The sequence below is a fragment of the Mytilus trossulus genome, chromosome 8 (assembly GCF_036588685.1).
Source record: "Mytilus trossulus isolate FHL-02 chromosome 8, PNRI_Mtr1.1.1.hap1, whole genome shotgun sequence".
NCBI classification, from domain to species: Eukaryota; Metazoa; Mollusca; class Bivalvia; order Mytilida; family Mytilidae; genus Mytilus; species Mytilus trossulus.
The window spans coordinates 3,275,153-3,301,606 of NC_086380.1; the positions used below are offsets into that span (position 1 = coordinate 3,275,153).

General features: G+C 33.1%; 1 protein-coding gene across 1 annotated transcript; it reads left to right on the forward strand.

Annotated features, from left to right (window-relative positions):
* Positions 1 to 19,764: 19,764 nt before the first annotated feature.
* Positions 19,765 to 20,969, forward strand: LOC134681523 (toll-like receptor 8). Its single transcript, XM_063541163.1, has one exon. It carries the CDS (start codon positions 19,765 to 19,767, stop codon positions 20,956 to 20,958), a length of 1,194 nt encoding a protein of 397 aa, XP_063397233.1. The 3' UTR covers positions 20,959 to 20,969.
* The last annotated feature ends 5,485 nt before the right edge of the window (positions 20,970 to 26,454 follow it).

The window sequence follows — 26,454 nt, forward strand, 5'->3', positions numbered from 1 at the left end:
TTTCTTCCGCCTAATTTTGTTCTTGCGATAAACATTTGTTTCGCAATATGTCGCTTAGATATTTGGTATATGATATCGAACAGTTTATGCGCTTCTGAAATTTACCCTGCGTAAACGAATACTTTACTTTGTAGGAGTTATCTCCCCAAACACTGTTTTCCTTGTTAGCGCAACTCCTTCGCAACCGTAAAATATTATGACAAATTTATTTTACAAAATTGCTCGTTATATCCTTCACATGATTTGTCCTGTTTTGACCGAAGCGATATGAACGCTCCATATGAGAGTTATTTCCCCTTATGCATTTGATATAAGTGATATGCATTTCTATCTTGTAAACCATAAGTGCTAGAGACCTAGGATCTTTTGATTTGAAGTCCTTGGTCCAAAAAAATGAAAATTAGGTCAAGGTCAAAGGTCAAGGTCATATTCTAATTTTTGAATTTGGCTTATTATCTCTTATTTCCAGAAACTGATTAAGATAACGACAAATTATTAGGTCTTTCCACTTTTCTGTGGAAAAACCTATTGTTTTTCTTCTGATTATTTTTTTTTTCTTCCGCCTAATTTTGTTCTTGCGATAAACATTTGTTTCGCAATATGTCGCTTAGATATTTTGTATATGATATCGAACAGTTTATGAGCTTTTGAAATTTACCCTGCGTAAACAAATACTTTTCTTTGTAGGAGTTATCTCCCCAAACACTGTTTTCCTTGTTATCGCATCTCCTTCACAACCGTAAAAGATAATGACAAATTTATTTTACAAAATTGCTCGTTATATCATTGGCATGATTTGTCCTATTTTGACCGAAGCGATATGACCGCTCCATATGAGAGTTATTTCCCCTTATGCATCTGATACAAGTGATATGAATTTCTATCTTATAAATCATAAGTGATAGAGACCTAGCATCTTTTGATTTGAGGTCCTTGGTCCCTAAAAATAAAAATTAGGTCAAGGTCAAAGGTCAAGGTCATATTCTAATATTTGAATTTGGCTTATTTTCACTTATATCCAAAGACTGTATAAGATATCAACAAATTATTTTTACTAAATTGTTAGTTACGACATGTCGTAAGATGTAAATTTTGATTGCAAGCGTACGCTGAATGAAAAAGGGAGTTTTCTCCCCTCTTGTATTTAAAAATACGCGTTTGGTGATATAACTCATTAACTAAATATAATTAAGACCTATGGTCTTTTGATTTGAGGTCCTTGGTTTATGACCTTGAAATTGATCTCAAGGTCATAGCTTAATTTGACGTTCTAGATTTTGACCTTTGGTTTTATTCAATATGTGTACATGATAAAGATGTGACAACTTTTAGAAAAAGGTATCAAACCATTTAACCTTGAAAAAAACAACCGGAAGTGACCTTTTGTAAACCGGAAGTAGCTATTTTTTTGTACTTTATTAATATAAAAGTATATAGAACCAGATATTTTTGGAATAAGTGTCAAGTAAATATTCAAATATAATCGGAAGTAACATTTTTCAAACCGGAAGTAACAAATTATCTCCCTTATTTAAAAAAAATGTATGGAAACAATATATTTTTGGAATCAGCTTACTAGGAGCTATCATTTGACGATTGAAATGACATTTGAAACTTAGTTTCACAACTTTTCATATCAAAATACATTGTTTTGATGGAAAGACCTTCAATTGTTCTCTGAACAATTGGTTTTTAATTAGGTCTTTCCACTTTTCCGTGGAAAGACCTATTGGATTTCTTCTGATTATTATTATTATTATTATTATTATTTTTTTTCTTCCGCCAACTTTTTGTTCCTTCGCAATTTTTTTGTTTCGCAAGATGTCGCTTAGATATATGGTATATGATATCGAGCAATTAATACGCTTTTGAAACTGACACTGCGTAACCAAAATCTTTTCAATGTAAGAGTTATCTCCCCGAACACTGTTTTTCTTGTGATCGCTTAATATTCGCAACCGTATGAAAAACCGACAAATTTATTTTACCGAATTGCTCGTTATATCCTCAGGATGATTTGATTTATTTTGACCGAAGCTTTCCGTAGACTCCATATGAGAGTTATTTCCCCTTTTATATTTGATATAAGTGATATGCATTTTTAACTGGAAAACCATAAGTGTTAGAGGCCTAGGGTCTTTTGTTTTGAGGTCCTTGGTCCAAAAAATTGAAAATGAGGTCAAGGTCAAAGGTCAAGGTCATGATCAAAATTTTGATTTTGGCTTGTTATCTCTTATTTTCAGAAATCATATAAGATATTGACAAAATATTTTCATAAAATTGTTAGTTACGACATGTAGTAACACATAAATTTTAGTCGAAAGGGTACGTAGACATTTGACGTGAGTTTTCCCCCTTTTTATATCTAATATCATATGTATGGTAATATAACTCATAAACAATATAAAATAGAGGACTAAAGTCTTTTGATTTGAGGTCCTTGGTTGATGACCTTGAAATTGAGCTCAAGGTCATTGGCAAAATTAACGTTCTAGATTTTGACCTTTGCTTTTACCTCATATGTATACATGATAAAGACATGGGACTTTTTGCAATAGGTTGCAAGCAATGTGACCTTGTTAAAGCCAACCGGAAGTGACCTTTTGTTTACCGGAAGTAGCTATTTTTTGTTCTAAATAAATGTAAAAGTATATAGAACCATATATTTTTGGAATCAGTGTCAATTAAACTATCGAACTATACCGGAAATTACGTCGTTTGAACCGGAAGTTAACAATTATCTCCCTTATCTATACCTTTTTCCATAGAAACCATACATTTTTGGAATCAACGTTCAATAAGCTGTCATTTGACGGTTCAATTGACATTTAAAACCAAATTTTTATTATTTCATATAAAAAAAGATCCTTACTGGTGGAAAGACCATCAATAGTTCTCTGAACAATTGGTTTTTAATTATTATTTTTTTTCTTCCGCCAACTTTTTGTTCCTTCGTAATTTTTTTGTTTCGCAAGATGTTGCTAAGACATATGGTATATGATATCGAACAGTTATTATGCTTTTGTAACTGACACCGCGTAATCAAAATCTTTTCAATGTAAGAGTTATCTCCCCGAACACTGTTTTTCTTGTGATCGCTTAATATTCGCAACCGTATAAGAAACCGACAAATTTATTTTACCAAATTGCTCGTTAAATACTCAGGGTGATTTGATTCATTTTGACCGAAGCTGTCCGGAGACTCCATATGAGAGTTATTTCCCCTTTTATATTTGATATAAGTGATATGCATTTTTAACTGGAAAACCATAAGTGTTAGAGGCCTAGGGTCTTTTGATTTGAGGTCCTTGGTCCAAAAAAATGAAAATGAAGTCAAGGTCAAAGGTCAAGGTCATGATGAAATTTTTGATTTTGGCTTGTTATCTCTTATTTTCAGAAATCTTATAAGATATCGACAAAATATTTTCACATAATTGTTAGTCGCGACATGTAGTTACACATAAATTTTAATCGAAAGGGTACGTAAACATTTGCTGCGAGTTTTCCCCCCTACTATATCTAATATCAGTCGTATGGTAATATAACTTATTAACAATATAAAATAAAGACCTAAAGTCTTTTGATTTGAGGTCCGTGGTTCATGACCTTGAAATTGAGCTCAAGGTCATATGTTAATTTAACGTTCTAGATTTTGACCTTTGCTTTTACCTCATATGTATTCATGTTAAAGCTATTAGACTTTTTGCATTAGGTTGCAAGCAGTATGACGTTGAAAAAGCTAACCGGAAGTGACCTTTGTAAACCGGAAGGAGCTATTTTTTGTAATAAATTATTGTACAAGTATGTAAAACCATATATTTTTGGAATCAGCATCAAATAAACTCTAAGACAGTACCGGAAGTAACATATTTTGAACCGGAAGTAAAAAAATTATCTCCCTTATTTATATCTTATTGTATAGAAACCTTATAATTTTGGAATCAGCGTCGATAAGTTGTCATTTGACGCTGAAATTGACATTTAAAACCAAATTTTAATATTTTCATATAAAAAAAATCATTACTGGTGGAAAGACCATCAATGGTTCTCTGAACAATTGGTTTTTAATTATTAAGGTCTTTCCTTTTACTAAAGGGAAAGACCTTACTGTATTTCTTCTGATTATTAAGGTCTTTCCTTTTACTAAAGGGAAAGACCTTACTGTATTTCTTCTGATTATTAAGGTCTTTCCTTTTACTAAAGGGAAAGACCTTACTGTATTTCTTCTGATTATTATTATTAAGGTCTTTCCTTTTACTAAAGGGAAAGACCTTACTGTATTTCTTCTGATTATTATTATTATTATTATTATTAAGGTCTTTCCTTTTACAAAAGGGAAAGACCTTACTGTATTTCTTCTGTTTATTATTATTATTATTCTTTTTCCGCCAAACTTTGACGAAGTTAGCCTCCGTAACCGTAAGACGTGTCGCTTTCATATTCACACTTTGTATTCGTGTCATGTATACCTATCCGGAACTCACCCTGTTAGTCGAAAAATTTTGTCGGTTCGGAGTTATCCCTCCGAAACCAAAAAACCTTGTTATCGTTCCAACACCGTAACCGTAATAGGTAGAAAAAGAACAAAGGGTGAAATTTGTTCAGGACCAGACCCCGGTTCTTCGTTACATTTGAATTGAAAAGATTCAACGACTCATTGGTAGGGTTATGCCCCTATGAAAATTAACCGGTGTCGGTTGACCACCAAAACTAAGAAACCGTAAGTCGTAGACACCTAGGATCTTCACCATTCATCATCAATTCATGTATCTTTGTAAAATACCTCAAGGTCAAATTTGTATGTTGACCTTGACCTTTGACCTAACACCTTGTTATGGGGAAATCTCAGAAACCATTATACTTACAGAAGTTTTAAATAGTGGAAAACGTTTGGGTCAGTATAGCGCAACTTTGTTACATTTTGACCAAAAAGATTTGACCTTTTTTTAAGGGGCATATCCTCTGTTTTAGGTTTCTGGAAAGACAAAATCAGCTTTTACTATATAACCAAAGGTCCTAGACCCATGGGGTCTTCAGCAATGACATTGGGGAATAATGACCTTCACAAAGGTCAAAAGGTCAAAGGTCAAGGTCATGTCCCAGATAGCGAATTTAGTGTTTTAAACCTTATATAAAGGATTTTTAATGTGTTTTTAAGCTTTTTAAGGTTGACCTTGACCTTTGACCTTTCACTTTTTATTGGATATCTCAAAAACTATTATACTTACAGAAATAGTAAATAGTGCAAAATGTTCAGGACATTAGGGACTATTGACCTTGATAAAGGTCAACAGGTCAAGGGTCAAGGTCATGTCCCAAATAGCGGATTATGTGTTTTTGACCTTATTGAAAGGGTTTTTAGTGTGTAATAAAGCTTTTCAATACATTCTACGTCTATTGGAACATGTATTTTACATTACAAAAGGAAAGACCTCTCAATTGTTCAAGAACAATTGACAGTTTAATTATTATTATTATTCTTTTTGTTCCGCCAAACTTTGACGAAGTTAGCCTCCGTAACCGTAAGACGTGTCGCTTTCATATTCACACTTTGTATCGGTGTCATGAATACCTATCTGGAACTCACCCTGTGAGTCGAAATATTTTGTCGGTTCGGAGTAATCCCTCCGAAACCCAAAAACCTTGTTATCGTTCCAACACCGTAACCGTAATAGGTAGAAAAAAAACAAAGGGTGAAATTTGTTCAGGACCAGACCCTGGTTCTTCGTTACATTTGGATCAAAAAGATTCAACGACTCATTGGTAGGGTTATGCCCCTATGAAAATTAACCGGTGTCGGTTGACCACCAAAACTCAGAAACCGTAAGTCGTAGACACCTAGGATCTTCACCAATCATCATCAATTTATGTATCTTTGAAAAATACCTCAAGGTCAAATTTGTATGTTGACCTTGACCTTTGACCTAACACCTTGTTATGGGATAATCTCAGAAACCATTATAGTTACAGAAGTTTTAAATAGTGGAAAATGTTTGGGTCATTATGGCGCAACTTTGTTACATTTTGACCGAAGAGATTTGATCTTTTTTTAAGGGGCATAAAGCCTGTTTTAGGTTTCTGAAAAGACAAAATTAGCTTTTACTATATAACCAAAGGTCCTAGACCCATGGGGTCTTCAGTAATGGCATTGGGGACCAATGACCTTGACAAAGGTCAAAAGGTCAAAGGTTAAGGTCATGTCCCAGACAGCGAATTTAGTGATTTTAACCTTATTTAACGGATTTTTAGTGTGTTTTCGAGCTTTTTAAGGTTGACCTTGACCTTTCAATACATTCTACGTCTGTTGGAACATGTATTTTACATTAAAAAAGGAAAGACCTCTCAATTGTTCAAGAACAATTGACAGTTTAATTATTATTCTTCTTGTTCCGCCAAACTTTGACAAAATTTCCCTCCGTAACCGTAAGACGTGTCGCTTTCATGTTCACACTTTGTATCGGTGTCATGAATACCTATCCGGAACTCACCCTGTGAGTCGAAATATTTTGTCGGTTCGGAGTAATCCCTCCGAAACCCAAAAACCTTGTTATCGTTCCAACACCGTAACCGTAATAGGTAGAAAAAAAATGAAGGGTGAAATTTGTTCAGGACCAGACCCCGGTTCTTCGTTACATTTGGATCGAAAAGATTCAACGACTCATTGGTAGGGTTATGCCCCTATGAAAATTAACCGGTGTCGGTTGGCCACCAAAACTCAGAAACCGTAAGTCGTAGACACATAGGATCTTCAACAATCATCATCATTTCATGTATCTTTAAAAAATACCTCAAGGTCAAATTTGTATGTTGACCTTGACCTTTGACCTTACACCTTGTTATGGGATAATCTCAGAAACCATTATACTTACAGAAGTTTTAAATGGTGGAAAATGTTTGGGTCATTATGGCGCAACTTTGTTACATTTCGACCAAAGAGATTTGACCTTTCTATAAGGGGCATAACCCCTGTTTTAGGTTTTTGAAAAGACAAAATCAGCTTTTACTATATAACCAAAGGTCCTAGACCCTTAAGGTCTTCAGTAATGGCATTGGGGACCAATGACCTTGACAAAGGTCAAAAGGTCAAAGGTCAAGGTCATGTCCCAGATAGCGAATTTAGTGTTTTTAACCTTATTTAAAGGATTTTTAGTGTGTTTTCGAGCTTTTTAAGGTTGACCTTGACCTTTTGAATACATTCTAGGTCTGTTGGATCATGTATTTTACATTAAAAAAGGAAAGACCTCTCAATTGTTCAAGAACAATTGACAGTTTAATTATTATTCTTCTTGTTCCGCCAAACTTTGACAAAATTTCCCTCCGTAACCGTAAGACGTGTCGCTTTCATGTTCACACTTTGTATCGGTGTCATGAATACCTATCAGGAACTCACCCTGTGAGTCGAAATATTTTGTCGGTTCGGAGTAATCCCTCCGAAACCCAAAAACCTTGTTATCGTTCCAACACCGTAACCGTAATAGGTAGAAAAAAAATGAAGGGTGAAATTTGTTCAGGACCAGACCCCGGTTCTTCGTTACATTTGGATCGAAAAGATTCAACGACTCATTGGTAGGGTTATGCCCCTATGAAAATTAACCGGTGTCGGTTGGCCACCAAAACTCAGAAACCGTAAGTCGTAGACACATAGGATCTTCAACAATCATCATCATTTCATGTATCTTTAAAAAATACCTCAAGGTCAAATTTGTATGTTGACCTTGACCTTTGACCTTACACCTTGTTATGGGATAATCTCAGAAACCATTATACTTACAGAAGTTTTAAATGGTGGAAAATGTTTGGGTCATTATGGCGCAACTTTGTTACATTTCGACCAAAGAGATTTGACCTTTCTATAAGGGGCATAACCCCTGTTTTAGGTTTTTGAAAAGACAAAATCAGCTTTTACTATATAACCAAAGGTCCTAGACCCTTAAGGTCTTCAGTAATGGCATTGGGGACCAATGACCTTGACAAAGGTCAAAAGGTCAAAGGTCAAGGTCATGTCCCAGATAGCGAATTTAGTGTTTTTAACCTTATTTAAAGGATTTTTAGTGTGTTTTCGAGCTTTTTAAGGTTGACCTTGACCTTTTGAATACATTCTAGGTCTGTTGGATCATGTATTTTACATTAAAAAAGGAAAGACCTCTCAATTGTTCAAGAACAATTGACAGTTTAATTATTATTCTTCTTGTTCCGCCAAACTTTGACAAAATTTCCCTCCGTAACCGTAAGACGTGTCGCTTTCATGTTCACACTTTGTATCGGTGTCATGAATACCTATCCGGAACTCACCCTGTGAGTCGAAATATTTTGTCGGTTCGGAGTAATCCCTCCGAAACCCAAAAACCTTGTTATCGTTCCAACACCGTAACCGTAATAGGTAGAAAAAAAATGAAGGGTGAAATTTGTTCAGGACCAGACCCCGGTTCTTCGTTACATTTGGATCGAAAAGATTCAACGACTCATTGGTAGGGTTATGCCCCTATGAAAATTAACCGGTGTCGGTTGGCCACCAAAACTCAGAAACCGTAAGTCGTAGACACATAGGATCTTCAACAATCATCATCATTTCATGTATCTTTAAAAAATACCTCAAGGTCAAATTTGTATGTTGACCTTGACCTTTGACCTTACACCTTGTTATGGGATAATCTCAGAAACCATTATACTTACAGAAGTTTTAAATGGTGGAAAATGTTTGGGTCATTATGGCGCAACTTTGTTACATTTCGACCAAAGAGATTTGACCTTTCTATAAGGGGCATAACCCCTGTTTTAGGTTTTTGAAAAGACAAAATCAGCTTTTACTATATAACCAAAGGTCCTAGACCCTTAAGGTCTTCAGTAATGGCATTGGGGACCAATGACCTTGACAAAGGTCAAAAGGTCAAAGGTCAAGGTCATGTCCCAGATAGCGAATTTAGTGTTTTTAACCTTATTTAAAGGATTTTTAGTGTGTTTTCGAGCTTTTTAAGGTTGACCTTGACCTTTTGAATACATTCTAGGTCTGTTGGATCATGTTTTTTACATTAAAAAAGGAAAGACCTCTCAATTGTTCAAGAACAATTGACAGTTTAATTAAGGTCTTTCCTTTTACAAAAGGGAAAGACCTTACTGTATTTCTTCTGTTTATTATTATTATTATTCTTCCGCCAAACTTTGACGAAGTTAGCAGCCTAAACCGTAAGACGTGTCGCTTTCATGTTCACACTTTGTATCGGTGTCATGAATACCTATCTGGAACTCACCCTGTTAGTCGAAATATTTTGTCGGTTCGGAGTAATCCCTCCGAAACCAAAAAACCTTGTTATCGTTCCAACACCGTAACCATAATAGGTAGAAAAAAAACAAAGGGTGAAATTTGTTCAGGACCAGACCCCGGTTCTTCGTTACATTTGGATCGAAAAGATTCAACGACTCATTGGTAGGGTTATGCCCCTATGAAAATTAACCGGTGTCGGTGGACCACCAAAACTCAGAAACCGTAAGTCGTAGAGACCTAGGATCTTCACCATTCATCATCAATTCATATATCTTCGAAAAATATCTCAAGGTCAAATGTGTATGTTGACCTTGACCTTTGACCTAACACCTTGTTATGGTATAATCTCAGCAACCTTAATACTTACAGAGAATTCAAATAGTGGAAAATGTTTGGGTCATTACGGCGCAACTTTGTTACATTTTGACCGAAGAGATTTGACCTTTTTTTAAGGGGCATAAAGCCTGTTTTAGGTTTCTGAAAAGACAAAATTAGCTTTTACTATATAACCAAAGGTCCTAGACCCATGGGGTCTTCAGCAATGACATTGGGGACTAATGACCTTGACAAAAGTCAAAAGGTCAAAGGTCAAGGTCATGTCCCATATTGCGAATTATGTGTTTTTGACCTTATTTAAAGGATTTTAAGTGTGTTTTCAAGCTTTTTAAGGTTGACCTTGACCTTTTCAATACAATCTACGTCTGTTGGAACATGTATTTTACATTACAAAAGGAAAGACCTCTCAATTGTTCAAGAACAATTGACAGTTTAATTAAGGTCTTTCCTTTTTCTATAAGGAAAGACCTTACTGTATTTCTTCTGATTATTATTATTAAGGTCTTTCCTTTACTAAAGGGAAAGACCTTACTGTATTTCTTCTGATTATTATTATTATTAAGGTCTTTCCTTTTACTAAAGGGAAAGACCTTACTGTATTTCTTCTGATTATTATTATTATTATTATTATTATTATTATTATTATTATTATTATTATTCTTTTTGTTCCGCCAAGTTAGCCTCCGTAACCGTAAGACGTGTCGCTTTCATATTCACGCTTTGTATTCGTGTCATGAATACCTATCCGGAACTCACCCTGTTAGTCGAAAAAATTTGTCGGTTCGGAGTTATCCCTCCGAAACCAAAAAACCTTGTTATCGTTCCAACACCGTAACCGTAAAAGGTAGAGAAAAAACAAAGGGTGAAATTTGTTCAGGACCAGACCCCGGTTCTTCGTTACATTTGGATCGAAAAGATTCAACGACTCATTGGTAGGGTTATGCCCCTATGAAAATTAACCGGTGTCGGTTGACCACCAAAACTCAGAAACCGTAAGTCGTAGACACCTAGGATCTTCACCATTCATCATCAATTCATGTATCTTTGAAAAATACCTCAAGGTCAAATTTGTATGTTGACCTTGACCTTTGACCTATCACCTTGTTATGGGATAATCTCAGAAACCATAATACTTACAGAAGTTTTGAATAGTGGAAAATGTTTGGGTCATTACGGCGCAACTTTGTTACATTTTGACCGAAGAGATTTGACCTTTTTTTAAGGGGCATTATACCTGTTTTAGGTTTTTGGAAAGACAAAATCAGCTTTTACTATATAACCAAAGGTCCTAGACCCATGGGCTCTTTGGCAATGACATTGGGGATTAATGACCTTGACAAAGGTCAAAAGGTCAAAGGTCAAGGTCATATCCCATATAGCGAATTTAGTGTTTTTAACCTTATTTAAAGGATTTTCAGTGTGTTTTAAAGCTTTTCAATACATTCTATGTCTATTTGAACATTTATTTTACATTTAAAAAGGAAAGACCTCTCAATTGTTCAAGAACAATTGACAGTTTAATTATTATTATTATTCTTCTTGTTCCGCCAAACTTTGACAAAATTTCCCTCCGTAACCGTAAGACGTGTCGCTTTCATGTTCACACTTTGTATCGGTGTCATGAATACCTATCCGGAACTCACCCTGTGAGTCGAAATATTTTGTCGGTTCGGAGTAATCCCTCCGAAACCCAAAAACCTTGTTATCGTTCCAACACCGTAACCGTAATAGGTAGAAAAAAAATGAAGGGTGAAATTTGTTCAGGACCAGACCCCGGTTCTTCGTTACATTTGGATCGAAAAGATTCAACGACTCATTGGTAGGGTTATGCCCCTATGAAAATTAACCGGTGTCGGTTGGCCACCAAAACTCAGAAACCGTAAGTCGTAGACACATAGGATCTTCAACAATCATCATCATTTCATGTATCTTTAAAAAATACCTCAAGGTCAAATTTGTATGTTGACCTTGACCTTTGACCTTACACCTTGTTATGGGATAATCTCAGAAACCATTATACTTACAGAAGTTTTAAATGGTGGAAAATGTTTGGGTCATTATGGCGCAACTTTGTTACATTTCGACCAAAGAGATTTGACCTTTCTATAAGGGGCATAACCCCTGTTTTAGGTTTTTGAAAAGACAAAATCAGCTTTTACTATATAACCAAAGGTCCTAGACCCTTAAGGTCTTCAGTAATGGCATTGGGGACCAATGACCTTGACAAAGGTCAAAAGGTCAAAGGTCAAGGTCATGTCCCAGATAGCGAATTTAGTGTTTTTAACCTTATTTAAAGGTTCTCCGTAAACCATGTCGCTTTCATGTTCACACTTTGTATTGGTGTCATGAATACCTATCTGGAACTCACCCTGTGAGTCGAAATATTTTGTCGGTTCGGAGTAATCCCTCCGAAACCCAAAAACCTTGTTATCGTTCCAACACCGTAACCGTAATAGGTAGAAACAAAGTGAAGGGTGAAATATGTTCAGGACCAGACCCCGGTTCTTCGTTACATTTGGATCGGAAAGATTCAACGACTCATTGGTAGGGTTATGCCCCTATGAAAATTAACCGGTGTCGGTTGGCCACCAAAACTTAGAAACCGTAAGTCGTAGACACCTAGGATCTTCACCATTCATCATCAATTCATGTATCTTAGAAAAATACCTCAAGGTCAAATTTGCATGTTGACCTTGACCTTTGACCTACCACCTTGTTATGGGATAATCTCAGAAACTATTTTACTTACAGAAGTTTTGAATAGTGGTAAATGTTTGGGTCATTACGGCGCAACTTTGTTACATTTTGACCGAAGAGATTTGACATTTTTTTAAGGGGCATAACACCTGTTTTAGGCTTCTGTAAAGACAAAATCAGCTTTTACTTTATAACCAAAGGTCCTAGACCCATGGGGTCTTCGGCAATGACATTAGGGACTACTGACCTTGACAAAGGTCAAAAGGTCAAAGGTCAAGGTCATGTCCCATATAGCGAAATTAGTGTTTTTAACCTTATTCAAAGGATTATCAGTGTGTTTTAAAGCTTTTCAATACATTCTACGTCTATTGGAACATGTATTTTACATAACAAAAGGAAAGACCTCTCAATTGTTCAAGAACAATTGACAGTTTAATTGTATTTGTATTTGCATTGGATCGATAAAGTATTTCTTACACTTTGATTGAAATTTAATATACAGTACAAACATAACTTATAGTTGATTTGAAAATGTTAGAAATCTGACTATAGTTTTACAAAAAGTAGTTGTACGCTATATAAAAATAATCGTATACGAAAAGCTTAGTAATCAGTTTGTTATATTTTGCACATTTTAGAAAGTCGATTTATATACATTGTAAGATGATATTTTGTATATTTGAATATTATGATGTAGTGTTTTATTTACGAACAGAAAACCCAATATACGGACAGGATAATCAAGTATAAAAGTTTTGTGAACATTCTTTAAAAACGAAGATTTTTTTAAAGTCTCAATTTTATTATCATTATATGAATTAATCTAGATTAATAAGAGGGAATAAAAGTATGAAGCTCAAATTTCACATGCAAGGCAATATAGCCATACATTAAATTTACACAACATCAACCTTACATTAATGTTCCAAACATCGAATTGTCATAGAAATTTACATACAACATGCCAATAAGCCGATATGAGTTGTGTCCCATTAACAACTAATCAATCCAAATCACAGATCGACGGGTTGAAGCAGTCTTTAGTTTTTGTCTTGTTGTAAGACACGTGATGGTTGTTAAATAAAAAGAAAAGAACAAAATATTCCACAAGGAATGATTATATACATCTCATATTTTACAGTATAATAATTTCACAAACAAGATGTAATCCCATACTATAGCAAGTACATTATTCGAGTAACAACTAGTTGAAAATTTCATAAGTATGTGTCAAATTTTGCCCTTTCATAATGTTATTTCCTTTTCTTTGGCCTGGAATGATTACCGAAATGCACATCTGAAGCGGTAGTTACTTTTCTTTCAATGTATTAACTACTTATTATTTCTGTTAGTGAAATGTTGCCCTGTTTTTATCACTAATTCGGTAGACATTATTTAAGTACAGGCATGCACAACTCTGACTGTTTTTCCGGGTAGGGGAATGATGCACTGTTGTTATTGATCACTAGTTCGGTCGCCATTATCAAAGTTCTGGTATTAACAACTCTGACTGCTTGTCTGGGTAGTGAAATGTGGCCCCGTTGTTATTGATCACTTGTTCGGTTGCTATTTATACAGTACTGGCATGAACAGCTCTGACTGCTTGCCTGGGTAGTGGAATATTGTCCCGTTGTTATTGATCATTAGGTCGATAGCCATTAATAAAGTACTGGCATGAACAGCTTTGACTGCTTGTCCGAGTAGTGGAATATTGTCCCGTTGTTATTGATCATTAGTTCGATAGCCATTATCAAAGTTCTGGTATTAACAACTCTGACTGCTTGTCTGGGTAGTGAAATGTGGCCCCGTTGTTATTGATCACTTGTTCGGTTGCTATTTATAAAGTACTGGCCTGAACAGCTCTGACTGCTTGCCCGGGTAGTGGAATATTTTCCCGTTGTTATTGATCATTAGTTCGATAGCCATTAATAAAGTACTGGCATGAACAACTTTGACTGCTTGTCCGATCAGATTTAGTTGTGTTTTGTTGTTTTGAAAATAAAATAGTTTTATTTTTTTATTTTATTTTTTTTTACATTTTTCATTATTATTATATCTAGTTTTGTAACAAAGTTCCAGGTTGGAAATCTAACCACATTTTTTATTTTTATATAGAGATAAAGTTCGAAATGACAATAATATAACCTCTATTTGCAATTTGTCAGAATTGCTATTGCCTGACATACATGCATCAATCATCAAATGTTTAAAAAACATTGTGAAACTATAACATTGACAAAGGGACATCACTCTTGGAAACAAACGACACTTTACATGAATTAATTTACACATCTACCTTACCCAGTTCTGATGAATATTTGAATTATTAATATAAATAACAGTTGTTGATATGAAGGAGAGTGGCAGTCTATGAATGGTAACAAAAAGCAACTTATAATTGTTTAAAATCGAAATCAACCTTCTTACTTAAGATAAATATGCACTTGACTTTATACCTTTTATTTAACATTCATACGAGACGGTTATTAAGCATTATATACCTCTTACAATACAGATAATATGCGTTCATCAACTTAGCAAAACAAATATTCAATTAAAGCTTGAACATTTTAAATTGTTTATTTTTTTGTCCGTTCGGAATTTTGATATAACCACAATTTCCATTAATATTTGATTGAATAAACTATGTCCCGTCAGGTTATATAAACGTATGCAAGAACGTGTTTATATTCGAAAGAAAATGTGTCAAATTGAGAATGGAAATTAGGGAGACACTAACGAAAATCAGAATAACCATGATGTTGCTTTATCTTGATCCTGTCCACAGAAAATCATTTTTTTAAATGTAAAATGATGACATAAAAATCAAACAAATTTAGAAAAATATTTTTTTACGAATGAACGTGGTTGTCTGTCAATATTTATTTACTTTTATTTCAGGTTATTTCACTGTATATTGTCTCCGGATGACATCGTGATCGATAATTAGATAAAGTGTAAAATACGTATGAAGTGCTAATAAATAGACAATTACTGTTTAGTGTCTTTAAATATCAGCTGTATTTGTACGAGGCTACGAAACAAAGTATATGCGAGCTTTTACAGCTGATATTCAAAGACACTAAACAATTATTGTCTTTATCCTGCAATTAATCCGTGTTCATCTTCAACCTTAATATTTATTATATATTATCATCAAATACGACTTAAATTTCAATATTATGAATGTACACGAATGCGGCCACTTTCATTTTAGACAGAAACCGTCTAAAATTTTACTAAAATGCTAAAATTGTGAAGATTTCAGTAATTTAGCATGACTTTATGACGCTAGTACCCGATATATGTGCATTGTATTGTCAAAAACAGCCCATATTTATGTAACAGAATCATTCTACTTTCCAATAAATAGATAAACGATTACATTATCACAATTTTCTAAAAGTGCTATATTTTGGGTTTTACTGAACTAACTCCTTTGAAACAGAAGAGTACGATTTGTCCTACGCTTCACACTTGGCATTCACGAAACATGCATGCTGAAATTGCCATGGTTGATTTTGTAACACAATCATACACATTCAAGTTTTGAAATCGACAATTGTCATAGTCATTGGAATGCAACTGGAATACACATTCTGAGGTCACACAGGTTAAAACAATGTTCAGTCCGGCAGTGGGTGGAGCTTTAAAGCAAAATCTGTATAGTATAAAAATACAGCATAGCGATATCTGTAGGGCTGTATCTGTATACTAGTACACCCAATTGCAGGATAAATTTTAAAATCTCGATGTATTGTTTGCAAGTAAAAAATCCTGAATTTAAAAGAACTGTATAGGAAAATACGAACTTAGTTTATTTTATCTTGCAATATTGATAAAACCCCATTTAACTTAGCGACCCCTTACACAAGTTTTTAACATTTCAAACTAAAAAATAAATACTAGTAGATAGAAATAAAACTCGTTTGTTACCTGAAAAGAGAATGGTAAAAGCAAATTCTTTAACAAACAATCTGAATTCTTGAGGATTTAAAAATATCAAAGTCTGACAAAGAAGATAGTTGTCCCCTTGAGGCAACAACGGTCATTCCGAATGGATAAAAATATTTTTTATGTTTTATGTATAACTCAACACCCATTTAAAATTAGGTTGCTGAAATATTTAGCTTCAAACCTTTTGAATACAGTTATACAATACATTTTTAATCATTTTGAATACACTAATCATCTATTCGGTATCTACCTCGTGGTTCATTCTATTGACAAATTCTCAACATTTAGCTACACAGTGTTTTGAAACAACTGTTAAGTCCCTTTGGAGTTTATTATTATGTTAATGCACCAAAGATCACGCCGTTTGTAGATACCAACACTGTGCATGCATCTTGTTTCAATCCATTTGATAATTAATACAATGGTAATACGCTCAATCTATATCGATGTTGGAAGATACTCAATCTTTTGATAAACCTATTCGCACTCCTTAATTAGAAATTTACACGATTCCGAACGGAATTTCACTTTGTAAGTAAAATTACTCTGTTGACGAATTTCGTTATTTGTGAAACGCTCTTAGTTGATCTGAGCCGTGAACTATTGATACATTTTGTCTGATTCAGTGCGGATATGAATACTCTGTTGCCTTACCTATTCGCTCTTTGTTTGCAGATATTGACTATTCGCTTTGTCTAAATCGAATTTAAAATGCTTATTCAGTTGATGTACCATGTTTCCCTTCGTCATACAAAAATTATGTGTTACTGTAGCTAACTCTCGCTCTTTTTTTAAATACTTTGTTATTTTTTGCAGAAAGATACTGACATCACCTCTATCTCTTTCATTGTAACATTTAACAAACTTATTAAGTTAAAGTGGCATGTTTTCCTCAGACTTAAAAGGACCACGGTGATAATGCACATACTATTATACCGACGAAGTCTTACTCTGTTTGGATATACTTTGTATTTTGATTCAGATAGAAACTGACAAATTTGATTCACCTCTCTCCTATTCCGAAAAGCAATAAACAAACTTATTCAGTTGATGCAACTGGCCTGCCTCTGTATCTAATAACTTATTCTCTTTATACAACTAGTTCTGCGTATTGCTCTATGTTTCTTTATTCTCCATTGGCTACAGGTATAAGGGGGTTTAGATCTCACAAAACATGTTTAACCCCACTGCATTTGTTGCGCCTGTCCCAAGCTAATAAGCCTGTGGCCTTCGTATGTCTTGTATGGTTTTTTTTTAGTTTTAGTTCATTAATATGTTTTGGAGTGTAGTGTGACAACCGTTTTCTCTGAACTAGAACGCAATTTTATTTAGGGGTCACCTGAAAACCACATCGGGTGCCAGAATTTCTGGCTGCATTGAAGATCCACTGTGGCCTTCGGTTGTTGTCTGCTCTCTAGTCGGGTTGTTGTCCTTTTGACATATTCCCCATTTCCACTCCAAATTTTATTTTTTCTATTTAGAGATTCTTACTACATTGATATCCCTTGTCTCATTCTTTTTAAACATATGTATTCTATTGATACACCTAGTCTAATTCTGTTTGGATATACTTATTCTGTTCATATCACTTGTCTTGATATATTTGAAGTTATGTTTTCTGTTTTATTTTGTTCGGAGATACTCATTCTGGTGATACACATATTCTGATTCTGTTTAAAGATACCCATTCTATTGATACACCTAGTTTCAATATTCTTGGAGAAACTCATTTCATTGATACACAAAGACATTTCCCGTAAGAAACCAAATGCCAGTGACATCAACAACTAAGCCGAATTTCAAATGCAGTTGGACAAGGGTAGTTCTTACCAAAATATATAGCTGTCTTTCGTTACGAAATGTCCTTAGGTTGTGTAGTTTTAATTGAGGGTTTAAATTTCTTGTATGTATGATGTCACACAATGAATTCGATACAGTAATAGACAATACATGACTAATGTGGTTTATACTTGGTATTCTTTATTTAATTACTTTAAATTATGTAATATAGTTTATCATTTGTTAACACGATGGTGCAATCTGTGTTAGCCTTTATCTTACTTCAGTAATCAAATATTCAAATGGAGTACAAATGTACGAAATTCAATGTTGATTTAAATTTAATTAATTTAAAATTTCTATTCTTCTGTGTAACACTTGGGTAAGCATTAGGCTTGACATTTTACAGTGTCATTTATATCTTTAAATCATTTAAACATATGTTTAATGTATTCTTCTAACTTGAAACCCGAATAACCAACATTATATCGAATTAGAGACTGGAAAAGACCTTGGCATTCAGAAAATAAACGATTTTTTTTAAAACTACGTTCTTTCTTTATACGTGTTAAAAAAAAGACATGTATTTGATTTGAACAAGACTGAAGAAGTTATTTAGAATTTCTACCAGCTAACATCATACATAAGTCACACCACGAATAAAGTTAGCCATAATTCATTGGAAAATGTTAAAATTATGCGTTGCGCTTTTGTTGATAGAATTATTTCATAATGGCGTTGCAAGTGAATCTTTGGATGAACAACTTGGAGCGTTATTCAATAGATCCGATTTACGTTGTCCTTACGAATGTGAAACCCAAGATTTTCTCAACAAAATGAGATTTGAAGATAGTATCGAATGCTGCATATGTAGGGCTCAACCATTATGGACATTTGAAGACAATCTGAATTTTACTAATATTGGACATTTTGATGTTTCGTTTGTTAAAAATGATATTGAATTGAAAGTAACAGACCATGATGTTCAATTCTATAACTTTATTTACACGTACGGAAATCTTACTGACATTCCGACTTCGGTCTGCAATTTTAGTGCAATTGTTTACATCGACTTGTCTTTCAATCAAATAACTGATATCCGATATATCTTATGCTTGTCTTTGCTAGATACATTACTTTTGGCAGGAAACAAAATACAATCGCTGAATGCTGACATATTCCATGGGATGAAAAATCTCCGTAGAGTTGATGTTTCCTTCAACCAAATCACTAAATTGGAACCGAATTTTTTCTTACATATGGCGGGTAGTATGTTTCATTTTGATCTATCGTTTAACAATATGACAATTATCGATGTCACAAACACAGTTTGGACGAGACAAAAATACTTCTGCACTGTAAACTTCTCTCATAATGCTCTGAACGACGTTACAAATCCCTCTAACTTTTCATTTCAACAGGATATCAATTTTGGTCATGGGGGGTATCTTGACTTCACATATAACAACTTTACTCATTTTTTCAATTTTCAAAAAATCGGTTTTAATGACATACGATTATTCGGAAAACTTGAAAAATATAGTTTAGACTTTAGGCATAATAACTGGATATGCGATTGCAAGTTTTATCCGTTTGTCTCGCAGGCTACTATCGCGTTGATAGTTTTACATGCTGGTTATGTAAACTTCAAATGTAGCAGCCCACTACAGTTTAAAAATAAAATTATTAAAAATTTCCTGAACCAACCAGATTTACTGATATGCAACATTTCAATGTCTGCAAGATGTCCTCACAAATGTCATTGCTTTTATCAACCAAGTCAGAACAAAACTGTTGTCAATTGCCGTACGATATTATCGTCGAAAAAATTTCCTTTAGTTTTACCAGAGCACGAGAACTTTGCATTAGACTTTTCTAAGAATTTAATTTCTGATCTAGATTACCAGTTGGAAAGAGCAAAGAATTACACCTTCCATATAAAAGAAATAAATCTTGCAGGAAATAATTTCGATATTATTTCGGAATTTGCTGTGTCTCAGCTGAAAAGAACAACGATGATAAACATGATACATAATCCGATCACAAGTATTGATAGGTCTCTAAGAAACTTACGGCCCTGTAATGTTCAGTTAGGAAGACTAGATATTGTTTGTACATGTACAGATCTATGGTTCCAGAGTTGGTTACCGTCGTCAACAATGCCGTGCTATAATAACACACGGATATTCTGTAAGACCGAAACCGGTTACAAATCTATAACTCAGGTTTCAAAAAGCGACCTAGGTTGTATAGAGGATTATCATCTGAAATGGTTCAACTTAATTATTGGAATCTTACTTAGCCTTGTAGTGATTTTCGCATTTACGGGCTATCATTTTTATCTTGAAATTTATATTCTATGGCGACGCTTTTTTGGAAAAATTAGCAGGCAAGTTTCTGGAAACTCATTTCAATATGATATTTACATATCTTGCAATGATGAAGACGACGGACTTCGTGATTGGATATCGAATGAGCTTTTACCGCATCTGAACGATAGGGGACTTAAATCGTTCCTACCGTATCGAGATTGTCAACTTGGTAGACCACGCGAAGAAGAAATAATTGACACCATATCGAAATCTAAAACTGTTCTGGTTCTTCTAAGCGACTTAAATCAATTAACACGTAAAAGCACAAAAACTTGGATTTCTTGTGAGTGGAAATATGCCTGGTTGAATTATCGAGAAGATTACTCGAAAAATGTTATTATCATAAATTATGATTTTCTTAATAATCGTGATGTTTCTAATAGGTATATACAAGCTTTTATGAGAGCTAGTATTTGCATTGATTTTTCTAATTATAGAAAGAATATGTGGTCGACATTATATTCTTCGCTAGGACTTTCTTCTCCGAGTTTGGAATTAAGATATCATCGGTTTCAAAACAGTCTTGATACAGCTTCGATTCATTTACAAATGTAATGTAGGTATCAATTATTTTTCGAATATTATATCTTTATACCGATGTTTTGTTTGTACAGTTTCCAAACATTAGTGTATACTTAGTTTCTACTATGAAGAGCATAATGATTTAGTGTTAGTATATATGTATATGAAACACTATATGAACAAGTAAGATAACAATCGATCTTTTGTATTTAAAAAAGCATATTAACTAAATTGTTATATATGATTGTACGAGGTTGAAACAACCCCTTTGTATTTTAAATTTAAATTTTATAAACTTTCAAATAATTTTCGGATAATATCTTAACACACGGTGTTTCAAGACAAATGGTTTTTCTTGCTGATCTACAAATATAATCATTATGTTATATGTTATATATCGTTTAGTTAAGCAGATTAAATAAAATGGTAAAATACAAAGTCATTACTTTCGGTTTTAATTTTTGTTTTTGTTATGTTTTCTTTTACAAGGATATCATGTTTAATATCTTAAACACCTGACTGTTAGAATAATTAACAATTACCGGCATCTCTTATAACAAAATGCATTGTTCGTATCTAAATTGATTTTTACTTGCAATGGTGACATCTTTTTCCTTTTGTTACAATTCGTAAACGAACGTTTAGCCAAATTAAAAATTCCATGTATACAGATTTAAATGGATTGCATTATTAACTTGCAAGCTGACAATACATTTGCTATCTAATACTAGCACGCATATTTAAATCTATATATGTCATTTATCAATATCAAATGTATAGTTTATTAATAATACACTCAGGTATGCAACAAGAGCAAAATAATGTATTATACGAAATAAACATTGGTCAATACATATTAAAAAGAAAAGAAAAAAAAAAGGCAAACCTTTTATATAGAGTAAAAAAGTATTTAAGACGGCGAAGATAATCAACCGGTACTTGATTCCAATTAAATGTATAAAAATACAATCGAAACAATCAAAATAAAAAGTGCTCATTTATAAAAGGGGCGTAAGCTACAAGATAAAAGAAATTAAAAATGAGTTGTTCTTGTTAAATCATTAATGAAAGTGAAATAGTAGAATAATAATTCGCCTTTAACTCACATTTTTTAGCTATTTTTCTTCAAAAAAGTAGCATCGCTTATCAATTGTTAACTCACAAGGGAAAAATTCAATCTCATTGAATACTTAATCATGAGTCTTCAATTTAACATCTTAGCTGGGCATGCGTTAAGCACATATTCATGTATTAAAATGAAGTATGTTCTAAATTGAATATTAAACTTTAAATCAAATCGGTAGACATGCATTTGAAAGCTTGTGTCTTTTTAAGGTACCTGGGTGTCTGAATGTGTTATAAAATTACGCTTGTAAAATACTTATGGTGCAATTTACTTTCAAATTCAAATAGGGTCCCGGGCATTGGTTTTTTTAAATACTTTTGGATTAGCTTAATAGAGATAACTTCATATATATATATATATTGTTTATGTAAGAAAACATCAAACGATAGAAATACCTCTGAAAAATCAAATGAAAAAAGGGTCACGGGCCTTATTTGTTAGGAAAAATAGAATAACACAATATTCTTTCAAATTTCAGTAAAATTATTTGCATTTGAATTTAAGGATTTTTTTCCGAAAAATTCGAATATAACTTTTTTTCGAAGTTAAAACTTTAAAGTTTACTTTTTTTTGCAATTGTTGTGTTTTAAATGATATTTGCAAAAAAAAAATGTATGCATGCGACATGCCCAGAAGAGATGATAAGAAAAGACTCATTAATGAATTTTTTACATTAATAAATCCGTATGCACTTGCATTGGTATCTTATTCGTCTTATTATTCACGAACTATTTACAGAACGTTGAATAATTCCACTAAAACATATATATTTGACACTTGTTTTATCCCGTGTCACAATTCATCTTCGTTTTACTTATATACCATGTAAGAACTTTATTCGATAAACCGAGGAAACTAAATTAAGGCAAGAACACAGCCTTACACGAGCTGATAAACAAGTAGAATGTTACTGTAATTAGTAATCAAATGATAATTATTAAAAGAACACAAAAACTCAATTCTATAGTTTAAGTGTCAAAACACTGTCTTTTTTATACCAATTCTTTTAAGTATAGACACCCGTCGTGTTGCTTATCTTATAACAAATCCGGTAAATAGTCTTATTCGGTAGGTCACATTCATGAAAGAGAAGGGGATTGTAGGTTCGACGTAAGGAACATATTTGATAGCGATATCATTTGTGAATATCCAAGTTATATAATGCCAATATCTAGAAATTATTTATCGTTCAAATTGTCTTCTTATGCAGAATTTTACAATAATATATATGCATACATAATGTTTAAAATAACAGTTTAATATATATCATACATTAGCTACACTTCTTGTTTTTGGATTTACCTTCATTGAGAGAGTTCATACTGAAACAAATAGAAATTATGAGAAAAAAAACATACAAAATGTCAGTTAATTCATAAGGTTGAAGTACTTGTAATTATATTTCAACGTTATTCAGTTCGATAGAGAGAAACGAAATATCAGGATGGCAGATATTACATTTCATTCTTTATAATACATTTATAAACATACGGGCTATTTCTCTTCCTCTGTTTCATTATTAGTCTTTTCACTCGAATTTGGCTTACAAAGTCATCTCAGTACCAGAATCTATGACATACGAGACGATTTTATTTTTGAAATTATAAATTTCCCCCACCTTAGTAGTAATATATCATTTTCACCTGCATATTGGATATACATTTCCCAACTTATTCGATAGTCAAGAGCTTACAGCTCCTACTAAGACTTTGCAAAAACGTCATCAGTGTCTGAGCAATAGGATTTAATTAATACCGGACGATCTTATGGTAGAATTAAAAAATGAAAGTTTTATTAATTTTTCAAGAAACATAATGACGAAAATCCCAAGTATTTTACAATTTTTAAACCCTTGTCAGATTTGCATTGGAGAAATCGTTATTCACTGTAAATGCAAAGACGTTTGGCTTCAAAATTGACTGCCATTATTTCATAGGAAATGCTGCAATAATACGAGAGTGTATTGCAAGTATCATAATGAAAATATCACAAATTGAATATGACTAGACATGACCTTGGATGTAGAATTTACAATGACTATCTCATATGTTTGAACATTTTACTTGCCGTTGCAGTATTTATTGTAACTGTGTTATCGCTTTCTATATATACCTTCCGGTTTGAACTTTTCATAATGACAAGAAAATTTCTGAAGTACTGCAAAGGGGTAGTTATTCCATCAGACGCATATGCATATGATATCTACATATCTTGCAATGAAAATGACGTTTATTTACGACATTGGCTGACGTCATCATTTGTTCCTTTTCTTCAAGACAAAAAACTCAGTGTGTTTTTACCTTATCGAGATTGTCAAATAGGGCGAATGCGTGAGGAAGAAACTATTGATATAATGTCAACGAGTCTTAATTTCGTAATTTTTTTGTCCGAGGATTGCGAAAGTTCAACAGACATATGGATTAAGAAAGAATGGAAATATGCATGGTACAATTATAGATATATCAATCGGGAAATTATCGTTATAAATTATGACATGATGGACTATCAATATGTGACACATAAATATTTGAGAGCATTTTTGAAAAAGAATAGTTTTATAAATTTTTCAAAAAAGGATAAACTCATTAAGGCAGAGGTGCACTCGAGACTACAGCATTATCATGATTCAGTATTCGGGGAAAAAAATATGCAACGGACCACGTATTTAATTAAAACAGTTATTAAAGAATTAAAGGAACAATCTACTTAGAAGAAAACTAGGATATTTTGTCAGTCGGAAGCATATGACTTTCAAAAAAGTCTTTATAATAAAACGAATATTGTATTTGTATAATTAATGACGATCGTATTATTTTCTATATATGAGCAAATATCAGCAGTCTCTTAATATTTGTTTCACTCATTATTTTTCAAATTATTTTTCATTTTGTTACATGTGTGCATTACAGAGGAGCTTTTATCGAAAACAAAAAATCTATCAAACTAACCAGGAAGACTTCTTGTACTATTTAAAGATTTCAAATGCTTTTCAAAAAATATAATTGCTTAAATTATGACACTTCATATCATCTTTAACGTTAACACTTCAAATAATACTATAGATATAGGAAGATGTGGTGTGAGTGCCAATGAGACAACTCTCCAACCAAGTAACAATTTAAAAAGTAAACCATTATAGGTTAAAGTACGGCCTTCAACACGGAGCCTTGGCTTACACCGAACAACAAGCTATAAAGGGCCCCAAAATTACTAGTGTTAAACCATTCAAACGGGAAAACCAACGGTCTAATATATACATGTATATTGAATATGTTGAAGTAGTTGCAAACTAGAAGCGACGATCATGTATCATATAGAGATCAACTACAGGGTCTTCATAATATATTTGACTAATCGACAAACCCAGCTTTCGTGTGTTATTAAAATTCTCTAAATTATGTTTAATTGGCGTAACTTGACTTCTAAAGGAGGTGAAACTATTCGAATAAAATTGATTGTATAATTTGCCTCTGTGCTGAGCCTCACTTATATTTTTCAATTTCCGTAAAATATTTGAACTAGATTAAAGTACCTACGATTATTCTGATATATATGCAGTAAATCTATTCGTTCTATGTCTGTTGTTTTTTCGTTGTTTTTTTAAGCCCATCCTAAATATTTAGCCAAATTTAACTTATCTTCGCAGAGTTTCTTTATGTTGTGCTGTTACAACACTCTCCCAGATAAAAAAAAAGAAAAAGATGGATAAATGCTAACACAAATGTTTATCCCCGCCATAATGTTTAATGTTCTTGTTCGAAGTCAGAATAAAGTAGTTATCCTTATTCATTAATGTCCGGCATATTTGTTTTTCGTAAATAAAATTTAAATACATTTTGCAAGGAGTTTTCTTGTTCGAAGGGTTTCTATTTTCTTGTCAGCATGTTCTATATGGCTTTATGGTATATTATATAGATTTACTCATTGTCGAAGGTCGCAATCTATAAATTCTTTCTTCTAATCATTAGACTGCTTTTGTACTGTGTCTCATTTGCCAAAATACCACATCGATAAATTTATTTAATACTATTGAATGGAATATTCATCAAATCAATTGACTAAAATTCGAAAGAATGACTTCAAATCTAATGATATTTGTTTTAAAATGTCCTTTGGAAAATTGTAACATTGTTAAACGTGACAAACAGTATCGTATGACATACTAAGTTCTTCAGCACATATTTCTTTTAATATGTTTTAATCATGTGACGTTCATGCCCCACAATTACCTAGTTCGCTTACTACGACATTGTATATTGTCCATATTTAGTTGGAATCAGTGTTATATCGGTAACTGTCACTTAACATCAATTAAAGAATCAATATTCAGAACCAGCTTCCTGTTTTTGAGTTAAATGAGAGTAAATAACTGTATATATTGCAAGATACCAAATCAAGTGATA

Excerpts from the sequence above, each read along its gene's own strand:
- LOC134681523 (XM_063541163.1), top strand. The coding sequence starts at position 19,765 with ATGTCTGCAAGATGTCCTCACAAATGTCATTGCTTTTATCAACCAAGT.